Genomic DNA, 21642 nt, shown 5'->3' on the forward strand with positions numbered 1-21642 from the left:
GCCTCCCCTCGCCCAAGGTCAGAGCGTCCACCTCGAGCTCTGCCCAGCTCTGTGCTCTGAGAGGGAGGCTGGAGCAAGGTTTGCCATCCTCAGGGTCCTGGATACTCACCCATAGAGGGTTTGTGGTCCTCATCTACCAGGGCCAATGGGGGTTGGGGTCTGGGCCAGCCTTCCCAGTGGCAGAAGACACAGGCCCTATCAGAGGCCAAGGGGCTAGGTTCGCCAAAGCCCTTGACAGCTTCAGGTCCCACCGCTTAACGTTAAAGTTCTTCCCTATCCGTGGGACTTTAAATCTGTAGTCTTGAAAAAAAATTTTCAGAAATTATTCTTTTTTTAATATATTTTATTGATTTTTTAAAGAGAGATAGAGAGTTAGAAACATCGATGAGAGAGACATCGTTTAGCTGCCTCTTGCACACCCCCCACTGGGGACATGCCCGCAACCAAGGTACATGCCCTTGACCAGAATATCATAAAAACCGGGACCCTTCAGTCTGCAGACCGACGCTCTATTCACTGAGCCAAACTGGTTCCGGCTCAGAAATTATTCTTTAAAATGCAACTACTGAGAAGAGCATTCAGCCACTGGGAGGCAGAAGCCTTAATGCCCAGCAGGACGGCTGACAAAGCAAGGAAGACAGAGCTGGGCAGGGTCCTGCGGAGGAGAGAGAGCCCTCCCAGAGGCAGAGGAACCAAAACCATCAGGAATGCCAGGGTCCCCCGGTGGCAGTTAGGACACGTGGGGTGGGGTGGCCGCAGCCCCAGGACAAGTGGGAGGAGGGAAAGCCCCGAAGAGAAAGCTTCCTCCTTCAACTCTGTCTGTGCTTTGGCTTTCTCCTCCTCTTCCTAAAACCCAGGTGGCTCCTTGGGCCCAGATCAATACCAGTTTAGGACTAGCTGGCTCCTGCCACCAGCAAAGCTGTGCTGAATTGTCCCCAACCTCCCCGTGCCCAGAGAATGCCCCCTTCTGGGGCCCTCGCCTTCGCCAGCCAGACCCCTTCTTTTGCCCACACAGACCCGTCCAGCCTTGGCCAACCCCCTTCTCGGTGGCCCCAGCACACACATTTGCGGTGAAACAAGCCAGTGTACACAAAGCACCTACTCTGTGCAGGGTCCTGGGCCCAGCAGGATCCCACAGGAGCAGCGCTTGACCTGTTATTCCAGAGCAACACGGTCATTTAGGAGAGAAATTCCAGACACAGAGCAAACTGCCCCAAAACCACCCCAGGAGGAACCAAGCAAGTGATGCTCCGGGGCTTGGGAGCATGGAGGGGGTGCTGAGCAAGGCCTCCCAGGGGAAGGATACCGGGCTGTGCATGGACAGAGCCCTCTGGAAGCACCTTGAGAAGGAGTTAGAGGCATAAGAGACTGAAAGGCTGAAACCGGTTTGGCTCAGTGGATAGAGCGTCGGCCTGCAGACTGAAAGGTCCCGGGTTCGATTCCAGTTAAGGGCATGTACCTTGGTTGCGGGCACATCCCCAGAAGGGGGTGTGCAAGAGGCAGCTGATCAATGATTCTTCTCTCACCGATGTTTCTAACTCTCTATCCCTCTCTGTAAAAAATCAATAAAATATTTTTAAAAACCATAAGAGACTGATGGGAGTAATGCCTGTGAACAATGACAGGGAGGCAGGGAAAGTCTGGGATGGGATGCAGGCCTGACAACTATGAAAGGAGAGAGGGAAGGAGCAGGGTCCGGTGGGGAGAGCCTCAGACCAGAGTGAGCTCCGTGAAGCTCTCTGCAAAAAGACGGCCCAGAGGAGCCCCGCTGGGCAGGCTGGTGAGCCCGGGTGCCTCCTGGGGCTCAGTGAGTGCTGGAGCTTCTGGGCGAGCTCGGGCCTTGGCTTGCACTCTGGGCAGATCCTGAAGACATCTGCCACCTGAACCTTCGCAGCAAGTTCTCTCCCGAAGGGAGAGCCGGGCCCAGAGTTGCCAAGGCTGAGCCACAAGGAAGAGGAAGAAAGGTTCCATTTAGTCAGAGGGCAGAGGGAAAGGTCAGTATAGGCAAGGGCCCGGAGGCAGGAAAACACAGGGCTGTTTGGGAATCCGTGAGGAAGCCCGTTTGTCTAAAACAGAGGGTGTGAGCAACGCGCTTGGAAAATAGGGGGCCAGGCCAATGTGTTGAAGTGGCCTTGGCCTTAGATTAAAGATTTCAGGGTGAGCCAAAGCATGAGGTAAGCACTGCTTTTGAGGTGAATTTGACAGCAGTGTGGAACACAGAGGGGCGGGGAGCCCCCAGGTCAGGGAGGGGCGGTGGTCAGTGGTGCAGGCAAAAGGTCAGCAGGACCTCCGTATCTGACGCCTATGCCCACCTTGTCCCTGAGGAGGCCAGCCACAGTTCCACTAACTGGGGGCAAGTGGGGTGGGGTTTCAGGCTCCAGGGTCTTGGGGCCAGGTTGGACTCAGCACAAACCTCGTTTCTGCCCTTCACCTGCCCCTTTACTGAGATGGGCAACAAAACTCTAGGAGCTCAGGCTTATCCAAGTTTACAAAGCCCCCTCACCCGCCTCCCTCCAACCTGGCAGACCCTACCTTCTTGGTGTGACCCCAGAGCTACAGCACACCCCTTCCTTCCGGTTGATCCGCCAGCCACCCCCCCATCCAGGCCCACCCCAATCTATCCTCCACTGCTTTCCAAAGAAATCCAGCCAACACAAATCTATGTTTGTTTGTCTGCCTGTCTGCCCCTCCTAGGCTCTGCCTGTCCTGTCTCTCAACTTCCACTTCTTTCTTGCAGTTTCTCTTAGTCTCTGTGGCCTCAAACCCACAAGGCTTGGACCCCTGTAGATCCAGATTCCCCAGCCCATGGCCTTTCTCCAGCCCACATGTCTTAGAACTACAAATCCCAGCATGCACTACTCTCTGAGGTGTCTGGAGAGTGCTGGTGTGCACCATCTGCATTCTGGGAATTGTGGTTTGCCTGTCTCCATTCTCTTGCTAGTGCTCTAAGCTCTCCCCAGTGGGCAGTCCCACCTCAGCCCTGACTGCTGAATCTATCTGCTGACCTACCTCCCCCAGGGAAACATACGTCACTGGATGACAGGGTAGGGGGTGGAGGCCCTGGATGGCAGCTTCCTGCAATTTTGTGTCCCCCACTTGAGTCACAGGGGGGCAGGGTTCCAGGAAATTGGGGCTGGGAGGGGAAGGGATGCCCTAATGCCAGACTCGAGGACAAAAGGTCACTGCATCCCTGCTGGGTCCATATCCCTAAGAACCCAAAAGGACTCAAAGCAGGGTTGGGCAGCACTTAGATGTAGGGAGGGTGGGAAAGGAGGTGCCTGAGGGGACCCTAGAGGCCCCTGTGGTCACTGAGAGTCTGCGGATCATCCCTTGTTGCTGACATAGTGCTCACCTTCCACAGGACTCTTCAGGGCACGGCAAGGGCCAGGGGGAAGGTCTCCCCTGGTCAGACCCCACTGAAGAGCCTTTCTGACCCTCTGGTTGGCCACTCTGCCACCCCCTGGCCCTGCACCCCGGCTCCTGGACTCCAGCCCCAGAACACCGCTGGACACCTGGGTTCCCACTTATCAGCCCTAGTCCTTGGAGCGGAACCCAGGCGTCCGCTCCCCACCCTGTGGGCGGGCGGGCATGGAGCCCGAGGCTTTAGAGCCTCCCAGCTGCCTTGTTCCTGTCCCATTGTGTGTGGACGGGGCGGGGCGAGGGCCAGCGCCGGAGAGCCCCCTCCCCTTCCTAAGGAAAAGGCCGGGCTCCGCTCAGAGACGCAGAGCTGGAGCGAGGTCGACATGGGCAACTTGAAGAGCGTGGGCCAGGAGCCCGGGCCACCCTGCGGCCTGGGACTGGGGCTGGGCCTTAGCCTGTGCGGCAAGCAAGGCCCGGCCTCCCCTGCGGCCCCGGAGCCCAGCAAGCCGCCAGCACCCGTACCCCAGCCCGCGCCGGACCCCAGGTGAGCCAGGAGCAGGTGACAGGAGAGCCCGAACACGGAGCTTGGAAGGGGGGGAGCCTGCAGCCCAGCCAGGAGGGCCAGGGTGCCAGGGCAGAAGGGCTGTCGGTGTGGACAGAGCAGGACCATGAGGGTTAGGGTGTGAGGGGCCCTCGAACAGGAGACCAGGACCAGGGCAGCAGGCAGCAGGTGGAAGTTTGGAGAGGGCACCAGCTTACCAGCTTTAAATGCTGCTCTGCTGCCAAGAGCTGTTTGACTTTGAGCAAGTTGCTGAAGCTCTCTGAGCCTTCACCCCACACAGTGGAGCTACTGCGCACCTACTCCACGGGGCTGCTGTGAGCTTCTAGCTCAGGACCAGGCTCCCACAAACAGGAGGTTATTTAACGGAAGAAAGTTGCTGGGGGACGGTTACAGGAGACCCAGGAGACAGGCCTCAGGGAAAGGGAGAGCCTGGTACAGGTCCTTGGGTGGGAGGCTGAGGTCTTTCTCCCCTGCTCTGGGCCCCTCCTCCCAGTGGCCATCGACCTCAAAAGTAATGGGGCGGCCCAGCCCCCAGAAGGGGCGCCCCTGGGGCAAAGGTCCCCGGAGGGAGGAAGCGGGAGTCCAGGTGGGGAGCCGGGCTGGCGGGCGGCTGGCTGCAGGCAGCTCCGGGGAAGGTCTCTGCACAGGCGCACCGCGGCCTGAGGCCCTCCCTTCCTCCCGGGGGCTGGCCTGGCGGCTCTGGGAGGAAGTGATAAGGCCTCCGAGGCTTCCCTTCACACGATGGCTACTGTCAGGAGGGGTGTGAGTGAGGAGGGCAATCTGGGCTGAGAATCCCTGCCGGGCACCGGCCTCTACACCTTCCAGGCAGAGCTCATGGCAGCTTCGGGGGCTTGGACACCCTGTGTTCAGAAGGGGTGAAGTGGGCCCAGCAGGGGGGTGAGGACCCGGCCTTGGGCCAGCAGCCCCACGTGGAGGGTGGGGGGTGGACAGGGCCAGCGCTGCCTGTGCGGCTTCTGGCAAGATACGTAACTTCTCTGAGCCCCCAGTCCGGTCCCCCCTCTGCGAATGGGAGGCAAACATCGCCTACCTCCGAGGGCTGTCGGGAGGGGAGGGAAAATGTAAGAAAGCAGCAAGCCATGGGTGTTGGTGCTGCCAGTGGGGCCCTGGGTTCATCCAAAGGGAAACACACTCCCTGCTCCCAACAGCCCCCCGCTGACCCGGCCCCCGGAGGGGCCCAGGTTCCCTCGTGTGAAGAACTGGGAGGTGGGGAGCATCACCTATGACACCCTGAGCGCCCAGGCTCAGCAGGTAAGGGGAGTCCCCGCCCCGTTGGCTAAGAGCTGGTCCCTCCTGAACTGGCCAGGAGACCAGACTGAGAAGACCCGGAGGAGGTGAAGGACGGGCAGGGCACTCAGGACTCCCAGCCGCCAGCCCTTGCCCCAAGTCCTGCCCTCACCCAGCCCAACCTCATCCTGTTTCCAGTCTCCGCCCCAGCCCTGAACTCACACCTACTGACTCAACCTCCCTCTGCCCCCCACCCCTGGTTCCTGCACCTTGGCCTTGTCTCCCTGCCCTCTCCACCTCTGCTCCCACCAACTCAGGACGGGCCCTGCACCCCACGCCGCTGCCTGGGCTCCCTGGTGTTTCCACGGAAACTGCAGAGCCGGCCCGCCCAGGGCTCTCCGCCCGCAGAGCAGCTGCTGAGCCAGGCCAGGGACTTCATCACCCAGTACTACAGCTCCATCAAGAGGTGTGACCCCACCTGACCCCACAGCCCCCGTCCTCCCCGGCCCACCCCCCATCGGATATGGCCCACACGGAGCCCGAGCTCAGCGCCACGGGCCTCCCACACACACACACGGCCCAGGGGGCTCTCCACGCGCCCCCCCCCCCCGACTTCCCTCCGCTCCCCTCTCCTCCGCAGGAGCGGCTCCCAGGCCCACGAGCAGCGTCTCCAGGAGGTGGAGGCCGAGGTGGCGGCCATGGGCACCTACCAGCTCCGGGAGAGCGAGCTGGTGTTCGGGGCCAAGCAGGCCTGGCGCAACGCCCCGCGCTGCGTGGGCCGGATCCAGTGGGGGAAGCTGCAGGTGTGGCTGACCAGCAAGCACCCAGGACGGCGGGTGGGGGGCACAGAAAGGGAGAAGAGGGGTGCAGGCAGCTCCTGGTGCTTCCCTGGGGGGTCCCAAGCAGTGGGGAGATCCCCACTGTTCCCCCAGAGACGGGCGCCCCCGGGAACCCCGGCCCAGGTACACCCCCATCGCTGCGGCAGAGAAACACCCTCCTCACCGTGTCCGTGAGGGGCTGTCAGAGCCATGGAGCAGCCTTCTGGAAAAGCCCAGACTGCCTCTCCCATGTGGGCCTCCCTGGCCCAGCTAGTCCCCTCACCCCAAACACACTGCTCCCTTCCAGCCCCCCTTCCCATGCCTCAGCCCATGCCCACCCCCCCTCACCCTCACCTCCACCCCCCACCTCCACGCCCACCCTCACCCCCTACCCCTCCACCCCCAGTGCCTCAGCCCACGCCCTCTGTCACAGCCCTGCCGTGTGACTCAGAGCACGCCTGGGCTCCTGGGACAGTCGATGGCACTCAGGGGAGCAAGCTGACCCACAGGGGAACTGGCTCCTGACTATAACTGACCACCAGAGAATTTGGAATAAAGCCACGGGCTTAGCCAATCCCAAAGGAGCCTCCAGTGGAGGGAGAGCCATCTGCCTGACACGTGCATGGCCCTTTAAGTGGTTCAGAGCTCTAGCTCCGTTCTGAACCCATCAGAGCCTCCATATTCGACCCCACTCACTGCTGTATCCCTTCCTTGGCCCCAGGGCAGCCCCTGCCACCTCCTGCCTGGTCACCAACAGGAGGCCCCTCCGCCCTCAGGCAGAGAGGGAAGGCTCCCCTGGCACCAGAAAGCCAGCCCACGCAGCCACCTCCCTCCCCAGCGCCCATGTGCGGGGAGAGCCGGTGACCGCCTGGCGTCACCTGCCTCGCTTACACACCGTGAATAATAGGGAGCCACCACCCACACCTCCAGGTGGCCTCCCGCCCCTTGGTGCCCCTCCCCAGGGCAGTGACTGGGTCCCTCCGCTGTGCCAGGTGCCAGTCTTCCTCTGTAGGGTGGGATAAGGAGCAGACCAGGCCATCCGGGGGTGGGGCTCAGGGCAGGCAGGGTCCGTGTGGCTGCAAACAGTCAGGGAAGCTCCTGAGGAGAGAGAAATGGGCTCCCAGCAAATGGCCCCCAGCCTTCAGACGGGGAGATCCAGCTGCAGACGGAGGTCGGAGGTCGCTGGTCTCCCTGCCGCCAGCCCTCCTCCTGGGCTGGCCTCACCCTGCCTCCCTCCCTGCCTCGGGCCCAGGTGTTCGACGCCCGGGACTGCAGCTCCGCGCAGGAGATGTTCACCTACATCTGCAGCCACATCAAGTACGCCACCAACCGGGGCAACCTCCGGTGAGTGTGCGGCCTGCCAGCCCCACCCGCCCCAGGGCTGGAGAAGTGGGACTGACCGTTCTCGTTCTCTCCCGCCAGCTCGGCCATCACCGTGTTCCCCCAGCGTGCCCCTGGCCGGGGAGACTTCCGGATCTGGAACAGCCAGCTGGTGCGCTACGCCGGCTACAGGCAGCAGGACAGCTCCGTGCGAGGGGACCCGGCCAACGTGGAGATCACCGAGGTGGGCACAGCGCGGGGAGAGGGCCGGCCATCCAGCGAGGGCTCCGGGGAGGGTGCAGGGTGGGCGGTCAGCGGGGTCAGTGCAGCAGGGAGAGGGAACCTCACCAGATGAAGGATGAGTGATGCCAGAGAGGGGTCCCTGGGCGGGGCAGAGACCCAGCCCCTGAGGGTCCCGGGAGGAAGGGTGGCGATGGCTAATGAACGGCGCCCTCAGCTCTGCATCCAGCACGGCTGGACCCCCGGCAACGGCCGCTTCGACGTGCTGCCCCTGCTGCTCCAGGCCCCGGATGAGCCCCCAGAACTCTTCACTGTGCCCCCCGAGCTAGTCCTCGAGGTGCCACTGGAGCACCCCACGTGAGCACAAGCGGGAACGGCCCGGTGGAGGGGGGGCGGCCCCGCGGGTGGCCAGGCAGCAAGTCTGCCCAGGGGCCTGACCCCGAACCCGTGCCCCACGCCCCAGGCTGGAGTGGTTCGCGGCCCTGGGCCTGCGCTGGTACGCCCTCCCGGCCGTGTCCAACATGCTGCTGGAGATCGGGGGCCTGGAGTTCCCCGCCGCCCCCTTCAGCGGCTGGTACATGAGCACAGAGATCGGCACGCGGAACCTGTGCGACCCTCACCGCTACAACATCCTGGAGGTGAGCCCGGCTGCGGGGCGGGGGCGGTCCGGGCACTGGTGCCCTGCCCAGTAAACAGAGCCGCAGGATGCAGCAGAGGGAGAAGCGGAGCTCGGTCAGGCCAGGCTGCCCCCTAGGCCAGAGCTGCGAGGCATGCCCTCAAAGCGCCAGGGCTGTGAGTGCCTGCATGCGGGAATACAGCTGGCCCTTGAACACCACGGCTTTGAACTTTGAGGGCTAGTTGAGGAAACCAGCATCTATGAGGACCGGAGCCATTTGAACCCCTGATGTTCAAGGGATAACTGTATTAGTCGTTTTTCTGGGAATAGAACCTGTAGTTCTACAGCTTTCATCAAATTCTCAAAATGGACCTTGAAGCCAAAATTGGAAGACCCGTTTTAGAGATGAGAAATCAAGGCCCAGGGCTGGGAAAGCTCTGACCCAAGGTCTCTGCTCTGCGGTGCCCCTGCTGGCAAGGACCAGAGCCAGCACCAAACTAGGTAGTCAGGCCCCCCAGAGGGCCACCCACTCACCTCACTGAGTTTGAAGCAAAGATGCTGTCCGACAACTCCCCACCCCGTGCCTACCCACGCCCCTCTGCTCCCAGGATGTGGCTGTCTGCATGGACCTGGACACCCGGACCACCTCGTCCCTGTGGAAAGACAAGGCGGCCGTGGAGATCAACTTGGCCGTGCTGCACAGCTACCAGGTGCGCAGGCCCAGGTGGCCAGGGGGGCACGTGTGCGGGCAGGGCTGCCAGGCAGGGAGGCCCAGGGCTGGAGGCAGTGGGAAGGAGTCCCACAGCCGGGCACCACGGGCACACGGCACACACTGCTCCAGGGGCTGCACTATGGGCGTGTGTGTGCCGGGAGCCCAGCGGACGCGTGCGTGCTCAGGAGTTCTGGTCCCCAGGCGACCCTGAGCACCGACGTCTGTGCAACCCACTGGATTCTGGAAACTCATGCCAGCGAGCACGCCGAGCGTAGTGCCTGCTGAGCACTGCCAAGGGGCCTGGAGGGTTTAGGATAGTGGGCTTGGGGCGGAGCTGCTGTTGTCTGCTGAGCTTTGAGAGTGACCTGGTATGCTGACAACAGGGGTCACATGCGGTTGGGAGGACACGGGGTATGTCGGGTTTGGGGTGACGGGCAGTGGGGCCTGCGGGCTGAGCCTAAGCCACGCCCTCCCCTCGCCCAGCTGGCCAAGGTGACCATCGTGGACCACCACGCCGCCACCTCCTCCTTCATGAAGCACCTGGAGAATGAGCAGAAGGCCAGGGGGGGCTGCCCTGCCGACTGGGCCTGGATCGTGCCCCCCATCTCGGGCAGCCTCACTCCTGTCTTCCATCAGGAGATGGTCAACTATTTCCTGTCCCCCGCCTTCCGCTACCAGGTGCCCACCAGGCTGGCCCCCAGGGCGGCTCTAACCAGACAGCCCCCGGGCTGCTGTTCTCATTACTCACCCCTCCCCCACCCCCACAGCCGGATCCCTGGAAGGGCAGTGGAGCCAAGGGCACCGGCATCACCAGGAAGAAGACCTTCAAGGAAGTGGCCAAGTAGGTGCCGCCCTTCACCCACCCCTCCACGCCTGCCACTCAGGCCCCAAGACCTTGCTTGGCCCACGCGCCTGGGGAGACCCCAGCTCTGTGTGCCTGGGCCCCCCTCACCCCACCCTCGTCCGCAGTGCGGTGAAGATCTCCGCCTCACTCATGGGCACGGTGATGGCCAAGCGTGTGAAGGCGACGATCCTGTACGGCTCCGAGACCGGCCGGGCCCAGAGCTACGCGCAGCAGCTGGGGAGGCTCTTCCGGAAAGCTTTCGACCCCCGGGTAGGACTGACCCCGGACGGGCAGGGCTCTGAGGGGGGCAGCCCTTCAATACGGCCTGGAGGATGGGAGAGGGTCACAGGATCCCGGAATCCACAGGGAATCGGGGACGGAGTCGGGGCCTGCGTCTTGCCTGCCCGCGTGAGAAGGGCCAGGCAGTGAGGACATCTGTCCTCCCACCGCAGGTCCTGTGCATGGACGAGTACGACGTGGTGTCCCTGGAGCACGAGACGCTGGTGTTGGTGGTGACCAGCACGTTTGGGAACGGGGATCCCCCAGAGAACGGAGAGGTGAGGCCTGCAGGGAGGAGGTGAGGGGAGAATCAGCACCTGGTGGCTGAGCCAGACCCCCCATGATGGAAAGTGGGCGAGCATGAGAGTCCCCCAGGTGTGACCTGCACGGCCACACTCCAGCCCACCCCGAGCTGCTGGCTGTTTGACTGCGTCCGGAGGGGTTTCCATCCCCAGCGCAGGTGTTAACGCGCTCCAGGCGCCCTGCTCGGTGTGCTGGGACACTGACAGTGAGGGAAACAGGACTGCTCCATTTCACACGCAATCTCAGCTTCCTTCTTAACAGAAGCAAATAGCCCTGTTCAGATGTCAATAGGTTAGGTAACTTCACTTTCTGAACAAATATTAAAAGAAACAAACAAACTTGAGCACCACCATCCAGTCGGTTATTGTTAACTATCATCTTTCAAGCTCTCTGTCTCCATCCATCCCTGCCTCTGGCTTCTCAGTGCCTGAAGTAGGATGCTGGTGTCAGCCTGTCCCCTGCCTTGCTGCCTTGTTAGCCCTTTTAAAGAGAAATAGAACCATGAACTTTTTTTTTAATATATTTTATTGATTTTTTACAGAGAGGAAGGAGAGAGGGACAGAGAGCTAGAAACATCGATGAGAGAGACATCGATCAGCTGCCTCCTGCACACCCCCCACCGGGGATGTGCCTGCAACCAAGGCACATGCTCTTGACTGGAATCAAACCCGGGACCCTTCAGTCCGCAGGCGGATGTTCTATCCACTGAGCCAAACCGGTTTCAGCAGAACCACGAACTTGTGTTTAGTGTAAAAGTATTTACACCCATGTGACCGCAACACTTCCCAGATCTAGAATATTTCCATCACCCTAACAAGTTCCCATGTCAATAACTCCCCTCCCCCATCAACCCCTTCCCAGACAGCCTCCCCACCCCATCCCCAGCCCCGCAGGCCTTCTGACTTCTGTCGCCTGGTTAGTTCCATCTGCCTGAGGAAGGCAGGAAAGGGGAGCTTCTTTCGCTCGCCCTGCTCTCAGGCTTGGGGGGGGGGGGGGGCGCTGCTGGTGTGGTCTGTAGTGTGGGCAGCGGCGAGCAGCGGCGCTGTGTGACCACCCCAGTGTTTCCCTCCGCTCTCCTGCGGACCGACACTTGGGCCGGGTCCAGAGCTCAGCTATTGTGAGCCAAGCTGTTATGAACATTCCTGTGCAAGGCTTTTGTGGGCTCATGTTTTCATTTCTCTTAGAAAAATACCCAGGAGTGGAATGGCTGGGTCATCGGGGAGATGTATGTTTAACTTTTTTTTTTTAACTGCCAAACGGATGGAACTACACCCTTAACGCCTGTGCATTTCTCTGTATGCAAAGTGTGCCTCAAGTTTGGAGCAAACCTAGGAATACACCCCACAAAAAGTGGGATATATTCACTAAACGCAAAAACAAGAATATTCCTCACAGCATTGTTCATAACCCCCCCACACCGGAAATTACTCAAGTGGCTGTCAGCCGCAGACTGGATACGGAACCGCCTCACAGTGAGGAGAGTGGACAGATTGCAACCACACAACGTAGTGTAGACTCAAAACCACACTCGGAGTGAGAGAAGCCAGGCTCCAAAGCGCACACCCCGTGGGCCTCGCTCTGTCTAAAGCCACAAAGAGGCGGCGCGCACCTGTGCAGCTGTGCTCAGGCCAGCGAGGCCCCGGGGTCGGGCCGGTGACTGGAGGGGGCACCAGGCTGACTCATAGGACACTGGTGGCTTTTCTTGGTGGGATGCTGATTGCACAGTCTGTTCGGTTTGTGAACATGTCTGATTTTCTGTCTGTACGTCGCACTTCAACAAAATGTTTTAAAAATCAAATTAAGGCAGGACAGGCCAGTTATGTGAACCTGACAGACCCAGATACATCTGCAGTTGTTGAGAACCACTGGCTGCGATGGCCTGGCCGCATTTTGCTGTTTCCTGCACGAAGGTTGAGTAGTCTAAGCTGTGTCCGTGGCAGCGGGGATGTGGCTCGGCCTCCTGGAAGGGGTCCGTGCCAGCAGGACCCGGCGGTGCAGGGAGACCGTGCTGCTTCCGCCTGCAGCACTGGCTGAAGCTTTAGGACTCCTGATGCCCAGTGCGGACGGCAGCGAGGAAGCGCAGTCCTCTGGCCGGATGCAGTCCTCTGGCTCAGCAACCCCACTTCCAGGCCCACCCTCCTGAAACAGGCAAAGGGGAAGCAGTGTCTGAGCCTCTGAGCTTGGTCATAGACCACCCAGATTCCTCAGTCAGAGGGGGGTCTCATATGTGAAAGGTACATGTCATGGGAGACAGCATAGCCATGCAGGAGGGAGGTCCATGACAGACTAGTGATAAAAAGCAGGTAAAGTCCTGGCTGGTTTGGTTCAGTGAATAGAGTGTCAGCCTGTGGACTGGAGGGTCCCGGGTTCAATTCCAGTCAAGGGCACATGCCGAGGTTGCAGGCTCGATCCCCAGTAGGGGGCGTGTAAGAGACAGCTGATGAATGATTCTCTCTCATCACTGATGTTTCTCTCTCTCTCTCCCTCCCCTTCCTCTCTGAAACCTCTTAAAAAGCAGGTAGTTTAGTCCCATTTTTACTTTTAAAAAAATTATAAATGCAGGTATGTGTGTACAGACAACAGGAAAGGGCTAGAGCAGTGGTTCTCAACCTTTCTAATGCTGCAACCTTTTAATACAGTTCCTCATGCTGTGATGACCCCCAACCATAAAATTATTTTTTTTAATATATTTTATTGATTTTGTACAGAGAGGAAGGGAGAGAGATAGAGAGTTAGAAACATCGATGAGAGAGAATCATCAATCAGCTGCCTCTTGCACACCCCCTACTGGGGATGTGCCCGCAACCAAGGTACATGCCCTTGACCGGAATCGAACCTGGGACCCTTCAGTCCCCAAGCCGACGCTCTATCCATTGAGCCAAACCGGTTTCGGCCATAAAATTATTTTTGTTGCTACTTCTTAACTGTAATTTTGCTATATTTACATCGTAACGTAAATATCTGTGTTTTCTGATGGTCTTAGGCTCCTCAGCTGTGGTTGACAACCACAGGTTGAGAACCGCAGCTGAGGAGCCTAAGACCATCGGAAAACACAGATATTTACATTACGATTCATTAACAGTAGCAAAATTACAGTTATGAAGTAGCAACAAAAATAATTTTATGGCCCTGACTGGTTTGGCTCAGTGGATAGAGCATCAGCCTGTGTACTGAAGGGTCCCACGTTTGATTCCGGTCAAGAGCATGTACCTTGGTTGCGGGCACATCCCCAGTGGAGGGTGTGCAGGAGGCAGCTGATCAATGTTTCTCTTTCATTGATGTTCCTAGCTCTCTATCCCTCTCCCTTCCTCTCTGTAAAAGAATCAATACAACATATTTTTTTTAAAAATAAAATAATTTTACTGTTGGGGAACACTCGCGGAGGAACTGTGTTAAAGGGTTGAGGCATTAGGAAGGTTGAGAACCACGGGGCTAGAGGGTCAAATGCCTGTCAAGCGTTCATGTGCCTTCGGGTGAGACTGGGGGGAAGATACAGGCACAGATTTCCTCCTCTATTACTTTACACGTTTCTGGAATGTTCTCAAAAAGTCACTTTGAAAATTTCAAAACAAATTAAAAATTACAAATAGCAATGAGGTCCAGCCGGGTTCTGTCTTAAGCTTCCGTATAACTAAGACTGAACTTCCCCTCGCAGAGTTTCGCAGAGGCCCTGATGGAGATGTCAGGCCCCTACAACAGCTCCCCGCGGCCTGAGCAGCACAAGTGAGTGGGGGGAGTGAGGGGGGGGGGGCCAGGGGAGACGGGAAAGGAAAGCAGGTGTGAAGAGTTCCCCCTCTGTGCCTCCAACCAGCTGGTGGCCTGCCCCCCTGCAGGCCCCAGGCCTCTAAGAGGCGTCTGTCCCTCAGAGAGGGGAAGGAGGCAGAGCAGAGCCCAAGGCCTGGAGACCCTGGGACGCTGACCCTCAGCCTCCACCCCAAGACAGCTCCAGAGAGCAAAGCCCAGCCCAGGCGGGGCCTTTCCCGTCCCCAGTGCAGAGACCCCGAAGCTGTGCCCTGGCTGTGGGGCCTGGGCCCTGTCTCCGGTCCCCGTGTCACCCTTGTCTGTGTCCTCTCTCGCCAGGAGTTACAAAATGCGCTTCAACAGCGTCTCCTGCTCAGACCCGCTGGTGTCCTCCTGGCGGCGGAAGAGGAAGGAGTCCAGCAACACGGACAGTGCGGGGGCCCTGGGGACCCTCAGGTCTGGGGCCTCCGGGAGGGAGGCGAGCGGGAGGGCAAGCCCCGGGGCGCAGGGGCTGGACCGGGCTGGGTCCCCTGACAGCTCCCCGCCCCCAGGTTCTGTGTGTTCGGCCTGGGCTCGCGGGCGTACCCCCACTTCTGCGCCTTTGCCCGCGCGGTGGACACGCGGCTGGAGGAGCTGGGCGGGGAGCGGCTCCTGCCTCTGGGCCAGGGCGATGAGCTGTGCGGCCAGGAGGAGGCGTTCCGCGGCTGGGCCCAGGCCGCCTTCCAGGTGAGCCGCGCCTGTCCCTGACCCCTCACTGCTCCGGCCCAGGTCTCCCTCCCTCAGACCTGCCCCGCCCCGCGGAGACCTGCAGCACTATCCAGGCCTCACTGCCGCCCAGTCCTCTGCGGGTTTTGGTCCCTTCCTGTTCCTTCCAAAGTCCGCCTTCGTTTGGCTCAGTCCTGAGTAGTGGGTGGCACGGCCCTAACCACATGGAGCCTGCTGGCCGGGACAAGAGAGGGCAGACAGGCCCTGGCAGGAGGGGCCCGAGTGCACAGGGGGAGGGCTCAAGGGGGCAGGATGGAGGGAGAGGGAAAGGATCGAGAGGGCTGGGCAGAGGTGAGTGTAGAGCTGAGGCCGGCACAGAAACGGGGAAATCGAGGCCAGACAGGCTCGGGGCGGCGCCAGGAGTCCCAGGCCTGTGACTTTCCAAGCCGGGCTTCCTGCAGAGGCCGCTCTGCCTGGTCTGAGAATCACGCCTGGACCTGCAGGAGGCTGGTTCTCCCAGTGCTGACAGTGCTCTGGGCAGTGCTGGTCCTGCTGGGGGTCCCGGGCTTGAGTGCAGTGGGTGTGGGGGAAGGAAAGGAGGAGGGTGCCCAGAGGTGGGCTGGGCGGGCCGCCTGGCACAGGTGGAGGTTTGCTAGGGAGAAGGCCAAGCTGGAAAAACAGGCTCTGATTGGAGGAGAAGAGGGGAATGGAAAACAAGACTAGGAATCTGGACACCAGGAAGCACCGGAGGTCAGGAACGGGACAAGAGAAGGGGCACAACTGAAGTGGGGACCTGGTCTAGGGGCACAGCGGGGCGGGAGGTGCACCCCCTGGAAGCAGGAAGGCTCCGGCTAACGGGGTGGCAGCAGTGGGGGAAGGAAGGAAGGGAGGGGGCCCAGGAAGGAAGGAAGAGATATAAGACTTCACACGCACAAAGCAAGATTAGCAGGGCTGGCGGTGAGGGTGAGAAGAGAGGCAGTGACCCAGCTGGGTGAGCCTGCGATTGCAGGCTGGGGGCTGGCCACATGGTTTGCCAGACTTGTGCCTGAGCAGAAACTGATGGACGACAAACCCTCCAGGGCTGGGCTGCAGCGGCTCCTGCGGCCCCTGTTGGGTGCAGGGCAGAGCGGACTGCCAGAGGCCCCTCCACGGCCTCTTAAGAGCTTTACATAAAGTATCTCGTTTCATCCTCTCCGGACCCAGTGAGGTGTGAAGACAGGGACAGTTTACTGTGAGGGCAGGAGCAGCATTTGACTGCAGGTCTGAGCACAGAACGGCAGGCTCATTCAGCTGTGCTCCCATGTCCCAAGCACTGTGCTCCTGGGACACGAGACTAGCACTCCCCAGATCACAGCACTCGTGGCTGAGACAGAAATCTGTGCAGAGGGACCGCGAGCACCGCGGCCCAGGCGGGACGTGGCCTCCAGAAGGAGGAGCCACGGCCGCAGCCTCCGTTTCAGCCCCATCGTCCCTCCTGCCACGATGGCAGCCGATCCCAGGCATCTGTGAGCCTCAGGGGGTGCCCCCCACTCCCAGGCGCCTCCGCTCCCACAGTCCCAGGAAAGTGGCAGCTAGGGACCCAACAGGCCAGCCCCACCGCCCCGTCAGCCCCCTGAGTTTCACCGCCCCTGTCACCGCCCCTCAGGCCTCCTGCGAGACCTTCTGTGTGGGAGAAGACGCCAAGGCCGCCGCCCGGGACATATTCAGCCCCAAGCGGAGCTGGAAGCGCCAGCGGTACCGGCTCAGCGCCCAGGCCGAGGGCCTCCAACTGCTGCCAGGTGCGCCCTGCCCTGCCCTCCCGCTGACCCTGCTGGCCCTCTGGCCCCTCCAGGTCCCAGGACCAACTCTGAGGCACCCGCTCCCTGGCTCAGACTTGGTCTCCCGCCCCTCCCCACACCCAGGCCTGATCCACGTGCACAGGAGGAAGATGCTCCAGGCCACAGTCCTCTCAGTGGAAAACCTGCAGAGCAGCAAGTCCACGTGAGGAAGACTCCCCCGACACACACCTGTTCCAGCCCCTCCGTCCCCGGACCCTGGCCCCCTCCCATGCCCACATGTTGCCTCCCACTCCCTGTAACTGCCCCTCTCCTCCCCGCAGCCGGGCCACCATCCTGGTGCGCCTGGACACCGGAGGCCAGGAGGGGTTCCAGTACCAGCCCGGGGACCACATCGGCGTCTGCCCGCCCAACCGGCCCGGCCTGGTGGAGGCCCTGCTGAGCCGCGTGGAGGACCCGCCGCCCCCCGGCGAGCCGGTGGCCGTGGAGCAGCTGGAGAAGGGCAGCCCTGGTGAGGGGGCTCGGGCTGCGGCGTGGCACTGAGGGCCGGCTCATCCCCACAGCGCCAGGCTCCCGGGGTTCAGGACCCCGCCAAAGGCGGCCACATCAGCTCAGCTGGCCAGTCCACAGAGGAGGCTCCCCTCTCTGAGCCCGTCCCTGCACACTGTACCCCAAAGGCTGCCTCTGCCCCGGGCTCCTCCCAAAGCTACCCCGGCCCCGGCCTGCTCTGTCTGCATTCCGCTGCCCCGAGCCTGGAGTGGGAGTCAGTTGGGTGGGGGAGAAGTAGAGGAGCCCAGACCAACCCAATCCAACCAGGGCCCCCAAAGACACAACGTGGGGGCGGCCAGACAGTTCCAAGGGCGCGGTCACCGATGACACGAGGCATGGCCAGGCCCCATGTCCTCTCCAAGAAGCAATCACCGCCCCAGTCTGGCCGCCCCGTCCTCAGCGCTCCCCTATGCACGACCCCCAGGTGGCCCTCCCCCCGGCTGGGTGCGGGACCCCCGGCTGCCCCCCTGCACGCTGCGCCAGGCGCTCACCTTCTTCCTGGACATCACCTCCCCGCCCAGCCCTCGCCTCCTGCGACTGCTCAGCACCCTGGCCGAAGAGCCCGGCGAACAGCAGGAGCTCGAGACCCTCAGCCAGGTGGGGGGCCAGGGGTGTGGGGCACAGGGGCTGGTGGGGCTGGATGAGCGGGGGGAGGGGAGCCTGCCTGGCTAGCCAGCGAAGACCCGGCTCCAGAGTTGCCAATGCGTCTCCGATGCTCGGGGTCTGAAAGCGCTGGGCACAGAGACGGTGCCCGGGAAGGCGGGGCGTGGGTGGGGCCAAACGCGGAGTCAGCAGGCGGGACGGGAGGTTCCAGCACACTGCGCCCCGGCCCGCAGGACCCCCGGCGCTACGAGGAGTGGAAGTGGTTCCGCTGCCCCACGCTCCTGGAGGTGCTGGAGCAGTTCCCGTCGGTGGCGCTGCCCGCCCCCCTGCTCCTCACCCAGCTGCCCCTGCTCCAGCCCCGGTACTATTCCGTCAGCTCCGCGCCCAGCGCCCACCCGCGGGAGATCCACCTCACCGTGGCCGTGCTGGCATACAGGACCCAGGGTGAGCCTGGGAGGCGGGGCAGGGCCAGGCCCAGCGCCACAGGGGCACCCTGGAATGGGCCCCTCACTGCTTCTCCTCCCAAACCAGACGGGCTGGGTCCCCTGCACTATGGGGTCTGCTCCACGTGGCTCAGCCAGCTCAAGGCCGGAGACCCCGTGCCCTGCTTCATCCGGGGGTGAGTGAGCCCTTCGGGGGTGGGGGTGGACGGACAGGAAGAGAATGTCTTTCCGAGCCGGGGAAAGTGCCACATGGGCGGCCAGGACAGAGGGAGGACTCTGTGGGGGCTGCGCTGGGGGAGGCTGGAAGCGTTGGAGAGGGGGTGACTGGGAGCAGGGAAGACCACGTCATATATCGGGGGGGGGTAGGGGGGGTGTGTCAAGCTAAGCCACTTCAGAACGTGGGCTAAGCCATGGGCCTTTGGCCATTTGGACGTAGGGTTCCACTCTGACACGGCGGCTCCCGCAGGCAGGGCTGGGGTTCCGCCTGCGGGCGGGAGGCGCAGCACCTGGCACTGTGCCCGTTCAAGGACAGGCCCCTACCCGCCCAGGAAGAGCTAGTTCAGTTACCGTGGCATCAGGAGGACTCAGGCTACCCTCCCCTCAGCCGTGTCAGTCTGGCCCCACCTAGCAGCGAGGAGCCGAACGTCTCAGGGGGGGCAATGAAGAGTCCCCAGGATGGCACCAGCTGGGCCCAGTGACCCAACCCCATTCCGGAGGCGAAAGTACAATAAGCTGTGACCTACTCAGTACAAACACCGGCCAATGTGGAGACCAATGAGCACACTCAGGGAACTCATAAACAAGAGACGGCCTTCCCTTCCCTCCCCTAGTTTCTGAATCTCCTCAGCTGAGACATCAAACTGTCCTTCAGCTCAGGTGTGAGCACATTTCCTCTCACCAGCTGGCAGAGTTCAGTCACTAACCACGGCGTGCTCGCTACGGACTAGACACGGCCACAGCCCCTGACGAAGTATCCACTCGGTTGCCCACAGAAACTGAGCACTCTCTCTGCACCTGCAGAGGTGGTAAGAACGGGAAGCTGGGAAGCAGGAGGCCTGATGAAATGTCTGTCCGCTAGGGCTCCGTCCTTCCGGCTGCCACCCGACCCCAACCTGCCCTGCATCCTGGTGGGCCCAGGCACCGGCATCGCCCCCTTCCGGGGATTCTGGCAGGAGCGGCTGCACGACATTGAGAGCAAAGGTTGGCTGGGGCCAAGGGAATGACTGGGTCACCATCTGGGGACAAAGAGGTGGGGGCTGGAATGCAGGGACCTGGTAGGAAAGAGGGCAACGAATGGGCCAAAGGGCGAAAAGAAGCTCATTAGATCGAGGGGAGGGGAGGGCATGAGGCCAGGGCAGTGCCCAGGAGGGCTGGCCTCCTGGTGCTGGGCACAAAATTGGGGTTGGATTGGATTGAGGACAAAGAAAACTGGGAGGGGATGGGGCTGAGACTTCGAAGACAGGAATGTCCCCAGGGAGACTCACCCAGGTGAGGCCAGGACCCAGAGGCACAGGGTGTTCAGGATGGGCACAGGGTGCCCAAGGCCTCCGGTAAGTCACAGGAAGGGGGCTGAGGCTGGGAGGAAGGTCAGGAGTGTGGGAGCTCAGGGTGGGGGAAATATGGGTTGGAGCAGGGAAGGAGCCACACAGAATCCTGGAACTGCAGCTCAGACGGTGCCAAGGACAGCAGCTCTGAGTACTGAGCCCCAGGTTCCAGCGCCAACACTGGCCACGGGGCCCAGGAGAGGCACTGCCTCCGGTGAAGTTGGGCTTCCCTGTGAGTCAGGATCAGGCAGGAAGGCTTCTGAGAAATGCGTCCTGTGCTCACCTCGGAGCCACACAGCTCCCAGTGACTGTTTCTGCCCCAAAGGCGGGCTGTCAGCCTGGGCGGGAGTAGCAGCAGGAGGTGCACCCCGGAGGCCGCTCTCCCAACCAGCGTGCCGCTTGCAGGGCTGCAGCCCGCCCCCATGACCTTGGTGTTTGGCTGCCGGTGCTCCCAGCTGGACCACCTCTACCGCGAGGAGGTGCAGGACGCCCAGCAGCGCGGAGTGTTCGGCCGCGTTCTCACCGCTTTCTCCCGCGAACCCGACAGCCCTAAGGTGCGGGCCCCTTGCGGGCACAGGGGAAGCTAGGGATGTAGGAAGGACCGCTGAGCAGTGGGGGGGGTGGGGGGGGGAGGCGCCAAACCCCAGGCCCAAGCCCAGCCCCTCCCCTCCAGTGAACACCCTCCGCCTGGCCCCTCAGCTCCCGCCCACGCCCATCACTGGCCCAAGGCCCCTTGGGGTCTCACCCCCCTCCCCAAGCCCCGCCCCTGTTTCACCCACCTCTCTAGACCTCACCCCCGCTCACTCTGGCCCGGACGGGCCCCTAACCCTGCCCCCTTCAGACCTACGTGCAGGACATCCTTCGGACGGAGCTGGCTGCGGAGGTGCACCGAGTGCTGTGCATCGAGCGGGGCCACATGTTTGTCTGCGGCGACGTCACCATGGCAACCAGCGTCCTGCAAACGGTGCAGCGCATCCTGGCGGCAGAGGGCGACATGGAGCTGGACGAGGCGGGCGACGTCATCGGCGAGCTGCGGGTGCGAGGGCGAGGGCAGCGGCCGAAGTGGGTGGGGGCCGGGCGTGCTAGGCCGGATCTCGCCGCCGGGTTCTGACCTGTCGTTGTCCCCACAGGATCAGCAACGCTACCACGAGGACATTTTCGGGCTCACGCTGCGCACCCAGGAGGTGACCAGCCGCATACGCACCCAGAGTTTCTCCTTGCAGGAGCGGCACCAGCGGAGCGCAGTGCCCTGGGCTTTCGACCCGCCCGGCCCAGAAACCCCGTGCCCCTGAGAGCCCTCCTCTTGCTTTCCACCCAGTTCACGGAGAGAGGCCGTATCCATACGGGCGCCGCAGCTCTTCCTCGGCCTGCCCAGGCCCGGCCCCCTCTCCCTCCCTCCCCGCGTCTGTGTAGAGTCTGCGGACACTCGCCTAACACCTGGGGATGAGCGAGGTCTTTCTCCCTCTCGGCTGGTTCCCTACCTCGGGTCTCACTCAATCCGGAAGGCCCCTCCCCGCAGTGGTATTCCAAAGCCTCCTGTCACCTGCTTCGTGTTCTTTTTTAAAAATAGTTTTTTATTGCGTTCAGAGAGGAAAGGAAAGAGATGGATAGAAACATCAATGATGAGAGAGAATCATTGAGCAGCTGCCTCCTGCACGCCCCACACTGGGGATGGAGCCCGCAGCACGGGTATGTGCCCTGAGCAGGACTCAGAAGGTAACCTCCTGGTTCGTAGGTTGATGCTCAACCACTAAGCCGCCCTCTCCGTGTTCTTTGGGTGGATTTTAGATCTCCCTTTCCTCCCTCAGGAGTATCTTATCTTGAACCCTAACCTCCAAATCACTCAGATATTTATTATTGAAGATTCACCATAAGAGACTGGACCAGGTGTTATGAGAGCCACTGAGATGCCTCACCCAGCCCTGTGGATTAAAATTACAGAATGACAAGCTCTGTCTTTTAACTTGTGCGGACGTGGGGTGG

The 21642-nt window shown here is 61.5% G+C and overlaps 1 protein-coding gene across 2 annotated transcripts; it reads left to right on the forward strand.

Annotated features, from left to right (window-relative positions):
• The first annotated feature begins 3729 nt into the window (after positions 1-3729).
• Positions 3730-21608, forward strand: NOS3 (nitric oxide synthase 3). 2 transcript variants are annotated; one of them, XM_084897201.1, is made up of 26 exons: positions 3730-3904; positions 5089-5191; positions 5485-5633; positions 5808-5970; positions 7238-7329; positions 7408-7549; positions 7763-7902; positions 8009-8183; positions 8770-8871; positions 9357-9551; positions 9641-9714; positions 9843-9987; positions 10170-10274; positions 13955-14022; positions 14380-14496; positions 14592-14766; positions 16391-16523; positions 16647-16725; positions 16844-17031; positions 17494-17666; positions 17906-18116; positions 18204-18291; positions 19194-19315; positions 20065-20213; positions 20501-20695; positions 20790-21608. In XM_084897201.1, the coding sequence occupies exons 1-26, from the start codon at positions 3744-3746 to the stop codon at positions 20949-20951; spliced, it is 3606 nt and encodes a 1201-aa protein (XP_084753327.1). In that variant the 5' UTR covers positions 3730-3743; the 3' UTR covers positions 20952-21608. The 2 variants fall into 2 exon arrangements, with proteins under 2 accessions (XP_084753327.1, XP_084753328.1); XM_084897202.1 differs by lacking the exons at positions 5089-5191; positions 5485-5633; positions 5808-5970; positions 7238-7329 and having other exon boundaries at positions 3734-3904.
• The last annotated feature ends 34 nt before the right edge of the window (positions 21609-21642 follow it).

This window comes from Pipistrellus hanaki (genome assembly GCF_964339955.1).
Source record: "Pipistrellus hanaki genome assembly, chromosome: 10".
NCBI lineage: Eukaryota > Metazoa > Chordata > Mammalia > Chiroptera > Vespertilionidae > Pipistrellus > Pipistrellus hanaki.